Below are 13881 nucleotides of genomic sequence, written 5' to 3'. Positions count from 1 at the left end.
GGAACCCTTGCGACACCTTAAACGAAGGGCCTGTATCTCTAGGATATCTGTTGGATGGCAACATTTCTTCCACTGTCAAACCTACGTGCCCTTATTTTCTTATGACGACCAAAATTCGTTCCATTTATCCCGACTGGCCATAAGATAAAGGGTTTATTGTTATTTTGTTTGTCTCTTCCGATGGATACTTTAAAATAAACCACTGAAAATCTAGCAGACACATATCAATTAACCAAATGAGACAGACAACAGACTTGGTTTCCGCATGAAAATGTGGATGAAATATAAATACTTAAAGAGTTGAAGGATATGTAACTAGTTTAGAGTCCCCGAAAATGATAAAAACATCAAACTAAAACCCTAGTTAATAGACCAATTGTTCTGCAAAATATGATAACAGTTATGATTGAGGTTGTATAATATGATAAAATGTGTGCCCTATTTGATATTTGGAGTGTCGTGTTGATAGAAAAATTCATTGGAAACTATTTTTAAGAGTAACACATCCGAAAGGGACATACAATAAATCCATCTACAATGTTCTGTGTAGTTTTATTGAAGATTTCTGTTACAAACAACGCCTTTTTGTTATCATAATCAAAATACAATTTGTTGCAAAATGAAAAAAAAATGCAATCCTTCCGCCTGGCTTTCTGAAAAGCAAAAGAAAAACTATTTAAAAATGGTAGTAGTTCCGAAATGGCAATTTACGACGAATCACTTCACAAAAAAAAAACTGGATCTGTTGGCATAACTCATGTCTGATCACTGATGTGTTCATGTTGAAAAATATCATGGAAATTAAAGTTCGTTTAATTTTTCTTTGGCATAAGTGTGTTCATATATTTCCAACTCACAAACAGGTGTTAAAATACTAATATGCAGTTAAATTTTGTAGAGAAAATAAATTTCTGTTCTTTTACGATAAAATCTTCATTATATTTGATATAACGTATTGTTTAATCTTTTCTCATCTTGATATTTACATTTATTCAACTTTATACTATTGATTATGGTAACTGACCCTTATCGCATCTACCCTTTTCTTCCTGTAAATATAACTTTGTCGCGTTCAAATGTAGGCATGAAATAAGTCGTTGTCTCCCTATCAGTCTTCAGACCATTTATTCTATATTCAGCATATGTTTCACATTTTCTTATACGTAAGGGACTGTGACAAAACGAAAACGCAACACAGTGTGCATCTTGAAGACAATATCGAAAGCACATAACATCTGTACTTATATCTGTGTTCGTAGATAATCTTGATTTCCCAGTTACAGCAGTTCTGTCGAACTGAAGGAGCGTTGTGTACGGTATTTTGAAATTAAATACAGCAGCATCCCACCGAATGGACTTATCCGTGGTGTCGACGGCAAAGAAACCTTTGTGAGTTTTCGCTCTATTGTACATAGCGCACGTATTATATCTGTATGTATTCCTGTTGCATCCTATGCAGAATGAAGATGCTAAACAATCTTTTTCATTTTCGCATATATTGATGCATTCTCTAAAACTTGCAGCTGGAATGGTCTTATAACAGTAATTCAGTTGGGTTTCCCTTAGAATTAAAGCAGGCTTGATCGGATCGCAAGAATCTAATTCACCACGCCTTCTCAGATATCTGCAGTATGTGTTTCTGGCATCTTCCAATTTTAAAAAAATGTTATTAGTGTTTACATTTAAGTTAGCCATATACTTATCTCTGAAAAGATTACGAATCGGTTTAAGACTATATTTCACCGGAACCGGACTATCTTTAACTCCCGAGGCCCATTCCATGGCATCACCATTTGCTGGGGGTGATGCACCAACTGTAATAGTTTTGGTTGTAACTGATTTCTGAAAATCAGAGGCTTCATCTTTTTGAGACGAATCCATATTAAATCCAGCTCCAGCACTAACCATGCCAGAATAACTGGCCTGCACACCAACGTTTACACCTGCTTCTTGCTTTGTGAAAAAAGTCTTAGAGTTCATCGTATTTTCGTATGTAAATTTTGCACCGAATGACGTATCGGTCAAAAAATGGGTTCCATATTTTCTAAGGAAGTCTATATAGATTTGAGAATCGTTCGATTTGTCAAGTTTTGTCACCCAAGATACAAATTCCTTGGTAAACCTAGGCATAAACTCTTCAGATATTTTGGTAAAATAGTAAATACATTTTGCTGTGGAAATAATTTTCACTGATTCCCCTGTTGTTATTTCAGATGAAGACTTTTTATAACCGGCTGACGCAGAAAAGCTGATACCATATCCTCCCCCATTTGCATTTACAGAAGCTGACAATGCTTTCATAAGTTCATACTTATTTTGAATAGTTGTTGAGGAAAACGATGTAACACATGACACATCAGGAACAACAACTAACCCGTTAGGAACTTTATATCTGCAATCAGACGTTTGTCTTCCCTCGCTATATTCTGCCTCAAATATAGGATATGTAAAGCCAGGATCATGTCCACTAGCTAATGGGTAACCAAAAAAGACATCATATCCAAAGAATGCGTAATCTATATCAGGGAAAGTTCGCTTAAAGTGTGACCCTTCACATTGTTGCATTTGTTGATCCTGTCTCATGCCTGCAATAAAACAAGGCAATAATAATAAAAAAAATGCAATTGATGAAATTTGCATATTTCAAAGTCAGAATGCATGAGTCTTTGAAAAAAATTATTTGATCATGTACAAAGAAAATGTATAAAATTAAAAACAAATGAATCCACCTGATGTTACTATTTCATTTATCATGACTGTAAAGTGTTGCTATATGAGATTTACATATTTGACCTAGATACGCCAAAGTTCATGTTGGCTGTTCAAAACTACTCCCTCTATAATATTCAAGAAGAGTTATTCAAAGTGTTAAAAGAAAAATAAAGATGTAAATGGTACCTATTTTATTTTTGAAATTTTTGTAGAATATCAAAAAATTACTTTAGTGTGCTTATAAGGACCAAATATGGATAGTTCTGATTTTTTTTGATAATTTTCTTATGGGCATTGTTGATGATTTTGAAATAAAAGGTACATTATTTGTTGTGATGTCTTTCTTGTACAGAACCTTATATAGATTATTGTAACTACAAAAATACTAATAACCCTAAGGCTAGAGACAGTATTTTTGAAGCAATTGAAGAAAGGAGTTTAATAGATCCATTTAGGGAGTTGTATCCCAATGTTCAAAGGTTTACATGGAGGAAAAAAAAAACCATTTAAACAGGCTAGATTAGACTTCTTTCTTCTTACAGATAATATTTTTAATAGTCTTAAAAACAGTGAAGTTCATGCAGGCTATCGTTCAGATAATTGTGGTATTACTTGAACTGGAATTTATAATCATTTTATTAGAGGAAAAGGTTTATGGAAGTTCAACAACTCCTTACTTTATAAATTAGAATATATAGATACAGTAAAACAAAAGATTAGTGAAATCAAAGCGCAATATTGTGCACATGTTTATAATTTAAACAGTATTGATGAGATTAATAATGAAGATATTCAATTAATAATTAAAAACTAATTGTTCAGAGAACAATTGAAGGTCTTTCCAAAAAAAAAAAACAAGTATTTTGATATGAAAATTAGTAAAAATAGATATTAAATGTCATTAACAGCTTCAAATGATAGCTTATTGTACGATGATTCCAAAAATATATGGTTTCGATACAATAATTTTAAATAAGGTATATAACTAAATATTTCCAGTTTGAAAAATGTTACTTGCTGTATCATTTAGCTGTTTAATTGACACTGTTTCCGAAAATATATTGTTCTTAATACTTTTACATTCCAAGAGTACAAAAAATAGCTACTTCCGGTTTACACAAGGTCACTTGCGGTTTTCTTTTCAAGGTCATATGGCTTGCAACTTAAAGCAAAAAATCCCATGGCTTTATCATGATTACATAGGAGATAAAAGCAAAGGTCAAAATATAGAACGTCAAATTAACATATGACCTTGAGCTCAATTTTAAGGTTGATGGTTGATGAGTTATATCACCATATGCATATTTTTAAATAAAAGAGGGTAGGAAACTCTAATTTAATGTTAGCGTACCCTTTAAACCAATATCTAGGTGTTACGACATGTCGCAACTAACAATTAAGTAAAACTATGTTGTCGATATCTTATATGATGTTGGAAAAGAGGTGAAAATAAGCCAAAATCAACATTAAGAAATGACCGTCACCTTTGATCTTGACTCTATTTTCTTTTGTTTGGACCAAGGCCCTCTGATCAAAAGACCCTAGGTCTCTATCAATTATGGTTTACCAATTACATTTACATTATACTTATTTTAAAAGCAGAAGGGGAAAAATTTCTGATACTACATGAATATCAATTATATAGTCATTAATATAATTTTTCTGTAACAAAATATTGAATTTTCGAGAAACTAAGGATTTTCTTATCCCAGGAATAGATTACCTTAGCCGTATTTGGCACAACTTTTATGTTTTGGTCCTCAATGCTCTTCAACTTTGTACCTGTTTGGCTTTATAACTTTTTTGATCTGAGAGTCACTGATGAGTCTTATGTAGACGAAACGCGAGTCTAGCGTAGTAAATTATAATCCTGGTACCTTTGATAACTATCTATATACTTTTATTTCAATAAGGTATAAAAAAATAGCTACATCCGGTTCACACAAGGTCCCTCCCGGTTTTTTTTCAAGGTTAAATGGTTTGAAAGCTGTTGCAAAGAGTCTCATGGCTTTATCATGAAATAAAAGCAAAGGTCAAAATCTAGAACGTCAAATCAATAAATAACCTTGAGATCAATTTCAAGGTTATAAACCAAGGACCTCAAATCAACAGACCATAGGTCTTAATTATATTTGGTTTATGAGTTATATTACCATACACGAATTTTTAAATACAGAGGGGAGAAAACTCCCTTTAACGTTCAACATACCCTTGCAATCAAAATTTACGTGTTACGACATGTCGCAAATAACAATTAAGAAAAATGATTTGTCGATATCTAATACAGTTTTTGGATATGAGTGAAAATGAGCGAAAATCAAAATTTAGAATATGACTTTGACCTTTGACCTTGACTAAGAAGGATTTTTTAGAGAGATAACAAGTGGCAGAGTATTTTGATAATAGTTATCAAAGGTGCCAGGATTATAATTAAGTACGCCAGACGCACGTTTCGTCTACATAAGACTCATCAGTGACGCTCATATCAAAATATCTATAAAGCCAAACAAGTACAAAGTTGAAGAGCATTGAGGATCCAAAATAAAATTGAGAAGAGAAATGGGGAATGTGTCAAAGAGACAACAACCCGACCATAGAACTGCAGACAACAGCAGAAGGTCACAAAATGTCTGATATTGATGAAAATAAACTTTTTGATTGTGGTTTTCAGTATGTCAAACAAGTTAGTTTATTGATGAAACACAATTTTTGGAAAGATGAATCTAGAGCATAGCAATAATTATTGATAAAGAGAGAAATATGGACTATGAATATTTTTTATTTAGTCCTATTTGGTTTAACGATATGATTAGAATTGGTAATAAACCAGTTTTTTTTATCAACATTGGTTTAACGCTGATTTACAATATGTAAATGATGTAATAGATAAAAAAGGATGTTTTATTTCATTTTCGAATTGTTACAGCAATGTTATGATATCAATGTTATTTTTTTTAAATTACATAAGTGTATCAGTGTTATTTCTTCTATTAAAATACAACAGTAGATGTTTTTCAAAAGATCTTTCACTCATTAAAGAAAAGCTACAATACCTGTACAATTTAGAAAAAAAAAATACTGGTAGTCAAAAATAAGAGACAAGAGCACATTGATACCATTTGGAATGCATATTTATTTTTATAATTCAATTACATACTATTTTTTGGATAAAATACTTTACAGTTCTCAAGTGCCACACAATGGTAAATGAACATTTAACTCTTATTATGTTTTCTTACACATTTTTGTTATTTTTTCCCATATAAATAATAAAATAATGAATTTACATCAATGATTATTGTCATAAATAAATATATATTAAAAAAAAAGTAAAATCACAAACATGACAAAAATACTAAACTCAGAGGAAAATCAAATCGGAAAGTCCCTAATCACATGGCGAAATCAAATGACATAGCACATCAAAAACGAATGGACAACAATTGTCACATTTCCAACTTGGTACAGGCATTTTCAAATGTAGAAAATGGGGGATTAAACTAGGTTCTATAGCGCTAAACCTCTCACTTTGTACAACAGTCTTATCAAATTTCGTTATATTTACAATGATGCGTAAACTAAACAGACATAATAAATAAAATATTCAAAACATGGGTACAGCAGTCATCATCGTGTTACAATTTTAAAGAAACAATTTAACATAACACAAAATCATTTATCAAATTAAAAACACATTCATTGCTTCGCGTGTCTAACGCCAGAATATTTATACGTCCCATATTTTTGTCATTCAATGTTTATACAAACAATTTTAAAATTTCACATGGGGAAATTGTTAGCACACAGAGTTAAACAATTAAAAGAATGTAAGAACTCATTTCTGAAATATACCAACATTTGAAATAGTCCAAACGTTCTATAGAACTTATAAGAATCCATAAACGGTTCATTTCACGTCGCGTTTAAATAATTTTTGACGTTTGTGGTTCCACGTATTTTCTAATTTGTAATAGAAATGTAGCATAATGACATATTATAGAACAATAACATACTGACTGGATATTTTAAAGTACAGAGTAACGTTAATAGAACCAAAGAAACACACCAGCAAAATGAAAGACAACACAAACACATTGACGGGATGTATAAGTACCGATCCACGTTAAATGGATATCACAGAAAAAAATCCAACAGTAAAAGTAATATTTATAATAGACCAAAGACAAATGAAATCGAGATTAATACATGGCCTTTTCCATATCAGCCTGGGTATCATCCCGAGACCCCCATATCAGCCCGAGACGCTTTATCATATACTTCCAATAGTTTTATGTAGGGCAAATAAAGAAATGCAATAACTAAAATAGTCAAAAACTTTATAAAAAAGTTAAATTATGAATCAAATATACTATAATTGTCCAACAACAGCTTCACTACCTGCATATATGGGCGTTTTCCATAAAAGCGTAAATTTCAGACCTAAATAAAATGGAAAGTCAACTTGTCTTAAATTTAATTTCAAGAGTTATTTTGAATACCTCTATAATAGACCTGTTTGTAAACAAAGAGTGCAATCTTAAATATTCTTTAAAATGATATTATTTTCATAATTTGTGTACTGTTTCGTAGGGGACTTTTGTCCCCTACGAAACTTCTTCTAAACACACACATTTTTTGCAATTTTAAATGTTTCCTATAGACATTCCAGTTTGTTTACTTTAAATACTAGAAAAATATCATTTTTTCTGAATTGGAAAACCATTTTTATCGATATAGATTAGACAGTACTTCACATATGAAGGTTCAACTCATGTTACGTAGTGGACATTTTGATGCGTTTCGTAGTGGACAAAACCGTTTCGTAGTGGACAAAAAGTTTCGTAGTTGACATCAACCCTATCATATGTTAATAAAAACATAATAAAAATGACATGAAACTAACCCTTGTTATTTGTTTTGCACGAATATAATTGAAAAAAGATTAAAAAAAGACTGCATGGTAGTGGTAGTGTCCACTACGAAACGTTTTTCTCCCATACTTGTTTCGTAGGGGACCGTTTCGTAAGGGACGTAGTCGCATGTTTTATTTTTTTCCCATAATCCCTATATTGCAATAGTAACAATATTGATTATATTCATCAAAGCATATATCAAGCTGTACACTGATATTTTTTTCATAATTTTAACACCAGATACTGAAGGAGATTTGACCCGTTTCGTAGTGGACATTATCAAAAATACGGTATCACTCTGGTCCATTTGATGTGTTCAATTTTTCTTACCAACAATTTAATTGCCGTTATAAAAGCATCACTTCTTTTGTAAGACCCTAATGTTTATATCTCTTGCTAACAAAAATTACATTGATTTTATAAAATTGTTTATTGGCAAATTTTAATGACTTCGTTTCGTAGTGGACATTTTGTGAGGGACACACCTTCTGAAATTAAAAAAACCTATATTGAAAGCTGTTTATTAAAATATGTTGGCTCTGAACATACTTTTGAATTATTAAAGAACTTATGTAAAGTAAAAAAAAATTTATTTCTTCATTTTTTTACGATATTTTAGAGTATGAATGTTGAACAGGCGGTCTAGGGACATGCCATTTTGGTTGTTTGGACCATTCAGGAGTCAATATCTTATCAATCCCTCTAAAAATAAACTGTTTCTTTGCTTAAAAATGTTAAATCTAATTCAATGTACTGACTGCACAAAAAATTACTTGCTAAGATCAAACACATTCTTTTCTAAAGTGGCTGGGACAAGAAAATACGTTTTTATTGAAAAACGCCCTTATATGTATGGTTACATTTCCTATAGAGGCATTTTGAAACATTAAAAATTTGGAAGAGTTTTATGATCATTATTACTCCATGTTTGTTGTACTATAAAATGATTCATAATTGTCAATGGCATTTGCTAGCAAGTACTAAACTATCCCCACAAAAGTTCCCGTAAATTTTGACGTCGTCATAAAAAATATCTAACGTCACAATAGAAAGGTAAACAATCGATACCAGAAACACCGGAAGTAGCTTGCACGAGAGGCACTATTATTGGTTTTGTGCACCAGATGCACCTGATATGGGTTATCAGCCCGGGTGGGAAATTATGGCTTGTGTACTTCCGCTCATTGCACATATGCAAAAGCTATCATATCAATGCTAAGTATATGATAAATATAGAATAAAGGACTTTTGCCTTTGATACTGACTTTATCACAGTAAAATTTTCTGTGATAAAGTCAGTATCAAAAACAAAAAGTTCTTTATTCTGTTTATCTGTAATTAAAAAAAAAAAAAATTACTACAATAATAGAGAAAATAACAAACGAACTTCGTTTTCGCGTTGAATCACGGCGAATCACACTTGACGTCACAGGCTGCATTACATCATTTGAAATATTGTCTCAGTGCAATAAACATGGCGTTCCTTTGCACAAAATATTGAATAAGGAATTATTGCACGTGTTTCATTAATATTCTGCTTTGGACATGACTCTAACAATGGCAAATATAATGGTAGCATACCGGTAAGTCAGATTTCTTTTTTTCTTCACAAAACATCAACATAGAGGGGGATAGGATGGTCCTGATCCCGAAATCCCGGGTTTAAAAACACGAAATCACGAGGTCCCGAATTTTAAATCACAGGAGTTTGAAATTCTATCAATAAGGGGTTAAAAATATACCAAAGTCGACTATCCCGAAATCACGAGCTTAAAGACACCCGATCCCGGAGTCCCGATTAAGGTCCTACCCCCCCCCCCCCCCCCCCCCTCGAGCATAGTAAGTCAGAACATTACGTCCTTAGAATGATACGATATGAATCAGCAGATTTTTCATCGATCATCAGTTTTAAGTTCAACGACGTCAAGTTATAATTATATTTTACTTAAAGCTGACTGTAATTTGTAAATTATCTGAACAAGCTCATTTCTTGTCTTCTTCATAATTATTTCAAACATTTTAATAGATGGTGCCCCGGTAGTCCAAATAATTGGCGTCCCAGAAAAAAATTAAAATAGCCTTACCAGACGTCATAATTATTTGGACTAGTGCCCCGGTTATTCCCTTTTTATCTTAGATCCGCATATCAATAAGTTCAATTTTTTGTTCTTTGTTCTATGAATATCTGTCTTTAAATTGACAATGAAACCACATCTCTTAAAATTGTATATGATGGTCCCATAAAAATGTTGAAAATGCGTCAATTTCATTTTTTTCTAGCTTCTCTCATGCAATAGCGGTACCTTTTTGGGCACTATTTATGTGTTGCGTTTAAATATGAATTCTAACACTTTATAGTGACTGCACAAGTAAAACAAATACTTCTCAAGAAACAGAAAAAGAAAACTACTTAAAACGGCACCAGACTATGTATTGGTAGGCTATTGTATGAATAAAAACTCGGATTGGAACACCATGCCATCATGGACTTGTACTTCATATATAAATTATAGATAATGCATTTTTTTTTTAAAGTTTGTCGGCTTTTTTATGCATTTTCTGTTCACATTTTCACAACAAAAAAGGCTAAACTAACTTTTTGAAAGTTATAATCAATGTCAGGTGTTTCATTCGCCAAAAATCTCGTGCGTTTCTGCGATAAAAATCACGCGCAATTTTGTGAATGAAAGGGGAAAGTAGATCCTTACGCGTTGCATTCGCGCATGTCATTTATGTACTAACCCAATATTTTTATATCACGGCCAGTCCACTGATACTGACATTATCAGCGAGTATACATCAAAGGAAAAATGTACAAATTACCGATAAAGAACAATATAACACGTTGATAAGATGATAAACAACGTCAGTACGCAGAATCTATACATCAAGACCATCATGTATTATTTGTGAAGTTGATACGGAATATTTATCAACAAGGTCTTGGTACCTTCCTATTAACTTTTTTAGAAAAAGGACCAGACGTTCTTTGACATACCCCTTGTTCATTAACTTTCTGCTTAGACACTGCTGACGTTTTACTAAGTCTGAGTAGAAGCTGCAAGCTCTTGAAAATCGAATAAGTTATGAAATGTATATCCCATATGCAGCTGAAATTGGTATATTGCCACTAAGGTGGGGGAAATTAATAATTTCTGAATTAAAATCGTCTCGTTTGTCATACATCTTGGTACTGAGATGGCTGTGTAAGTCAAATTCGAGATTTAAGTCTAAAACTGAGGCGGAGCAAATTAAGAAGAGGAAATGCGGGTCTGGCATAACAAATTATAATTCTGGTACCTTTGATGGTAACTATTGATAATATCACTGTATGTATGTTTGATGTGTTTGTATTTGCTGTAATTCTTGAAATTAATAAAAATTACAAAAACAAAAACAAAACTACTCCCTCTGAAAAATCACAGTCGTTTTCTCACTTACAAAAAATAAGGATGTTCACAAATGCTCTACACTCATACACATTGGACATAGAAATAACCTTAATTAAAATTGAGAATAGAAATGGGGAATGTGTCAAAGAGACAACAACCCGACCAAAATAAAAAACAACAGCAGAGGGTCACCAACAGGTCTTCAATGTAGCGAGAAATTCCTGCACCCTGAGGCGTCCTTCAGCTGGCCCCTAAACAAATATAGACTAGTCCAGTGATAATGAACGCCATACTAATTTCCAAATTGTACACAAGAAACTAAAATCAAAATAATACAAGACTAACAAAGGCCAGAGGCTCCTGACTTGGGACAGGCGCAAAAATGCGGCGGGGTTCAACATGTTTGTGAGATCTCAACTCTCCCCCTATACCTCTAACCAATGTAGAAAAGTAAACGCATAACAATACGCACATTAAAATTCAGTTCAAGAGAAGTCTGAGTCTGATGTCAGAAGATGTAACCAAAGAAAATAAACAAAATGACAATAATACATAAATAACAACAGACTACTAGCAGTTGACGGACATGTCAGCTCCAGACTTCAATTAAACTGACTAAAAGATTATGATTTCATCATATGAACATCTGGCACAATCCTTCCGTTAGGGGTTTAGTATCATACCATCATAACATATATGAGAAGAACATAACCCGTGTCATGTCAACAACTGTTTTTAGAATAAATGTGTTTAGTTCCGATGCAAAGACCTTATCAGTGACTCAATATTAACGCCAAAATATGCAATGTTTAATGACTTGACAACAGTATCGTAATTATATCCCTTCTTAATAAGTCTATTCAAAGGTTTTGTAAGTTTCTGAGGTGAATACTGACACCTTTGTGCTTTATAAAGAATATTTCCATAAAAAATTGGATGTGAAATACCTGAACGTATTAGAAGTCTGCATGTTGAGCTATATTTATGAATGATGTCTTTATACCGATGATAAAATTTAGTAAATGTTTTGACTAGTTTGTGATATCGAAAACCCTGGTGTAATAATTTTTCAGTAATACATAAATTTCTCTCGTTAAAATCTAAAACATTATTACATACACGAGCGAATCGTACAAGTTGAGATATATAAACACCGTAAGATGGTGACAAGGGAACGTCACCATCTATAAACGAATAATTAACGATAGGAAATGAAAAATCATCCCTTTTATCATAAATTTTACTATTCAGCTTTCCATTAGTGATATAGATATCAAGATCGAGAAAAGGGCAGTGGTCATTGTTAGTATTAGCTTTATTTAAAGTAAGTTCAACAGGATAAATTTCATTAATATACATACTGAAGTCGTCATTATTGAGAGCCAAAATATCATCCAAATATCTAAAAGTATTATTAAATTTGTTTATCAGATGTTGTTTCGATAGTCTTTGCTTATTTTTGTCATAAATTGTAACTCATAACAATACAAAAACTGGTCCACAATAAGTGACGATATACGGAATCCCCAAAGCGAACAAAAATGTTATCTAGTAAAAATTCAAGGGCATATATAGTATCAAAGCATGTCCAATTAACATAGTTTTTTTGTTTATTGCTACTAAAAAATGACCTAAAAGAGTTTGAACATATATATTCACATTCTGATTTTTTGAATGCCCATTTAATTAGGTGTGTGAATTTTTTCTTAATGAGAATGTGAGGCAATGTGGTATACAGGGTAGAAAAATCAAAACTTTGAACAGATTCAAAATCACCGATATAAGCATGCAATTTATCAAGTACTTCCAACGAGTTCTTGACACTCCAAAAGTAATTTATTCCACTATTTTCGAAGGCCTTATTTGAACAATTTATTATCAGGTTTTAAATTGTCCCAAGTGTGCTGGTAAGAAGAATAGACAATTTAGTAGTTGAACAATGGCTTGAAGACGAAATAAATCTATATTTGTAAGGGGTTTTGTGTAGCTTCGGAAGCCAATACATAGTTGGGACTTTCATTGTATTTGGCTCTGCATGTAAAGCGGTGGCTAAAAGTTTATGTTTGTTACAGATTTCGTTTTCTGAAAATGGAGTCAGTTGGAATGTTGGTCAATTGGTGATTTCCTTTTTCAGAACCTCAATGTAAAATTTACGTCAAACAATAATAATATTATTAGCAGCTTTATCGGCCGGGACAAAAACAAATTCCTTGGCTAGTTCTTTTAGTTTATGTTTGATACGAGAAATAGGTTTATTGTGGTTATTGTTTATAGTAAAATGTTCTTTAAAATGTTGAATACGTATATCAACTATCTTCATTACTGAATTAAAAAAAGAGTCCAAAGATTTTTTGTCAGCTTTTTCCCGTTTTATCCATTTCATACAGTAAGTATGGAGTGAGTCGTGGATGATATTACGACACTCATTCCAATTAATAATTGACGGGGGATGATATTTAGGTCCTTTACTGAGGAATGATTTTAACTCTCGGTCTTGAACGATGTTAAGATCTCCTGTTATAACATGGGAAATGGGTCCATAAATATGTTAACATCTTTACACAATTGACTATAATAAAACACAAATTTCCGGGTAGATTTCTTGTAAATATAACAAATAAGAGGTAGCTCAGTATTGTCAAAATATCCAGGAATTTGTTCTTTAACAGAATGGTCGTTAAATATACCGTCAATATTTACAAAATCAAAGCCTTTATTGACATACAAAATTTTAATAAAATGTTTTTTATGATCTTCAGGGCGATCAATTTTGGGAAATAATTTAGAATAACAATATACCATAATAATTTGAACAATTTCATACTTAGGACTGCTATATGAAATTGTGTTGCAATCCTCCAAAA

General features: G+C 32.1%; 1 protein-coding gene across 1 annotated transcript in view; it reads right to left on the bottom strand.

Annotated features, from left to right (window-relative positions):
• Positions 1–533: 533 nt before the first annotated feature.
• The window catches only part of LOC139526028 (uncharacterized), a 66517-nt gene continuing 53169 nt past the window's right edge, over positions 534–13881 (bottom strand). Inside the window, exon 6 of the mRNA XM_071321201.1 lies at positions 534–2585. Coding sequence (XP_071177302.1) covers positions 1036–2585 — 1550 coding nt within the window. The 3' untranslated portion in view covers positions 534–1035. The remainder of the gene's footprint in view (positions 2586–13881) is intronic.

The sequence above is a fragment of the Mytilus edulis genome, chromosome 6, assembly GCF_963676685.1.
Source record: "Mytilus edulis chromosome 6, xbMytEdul2.2, whole genome shotgun sequence".
In the NCBI taxonomy this organism is placed as follows: Eukaryota; Metazoa; Mollusca; class Bivalvia; order Mytilida; family Mytilidae; genus Mytilus; species Mytilus edulis.
The sequence above is the reverse complement of the archived record's forward strand: the minus strand, read 5'-3'. Positions and strand labels throughout refer to the sequence as shown.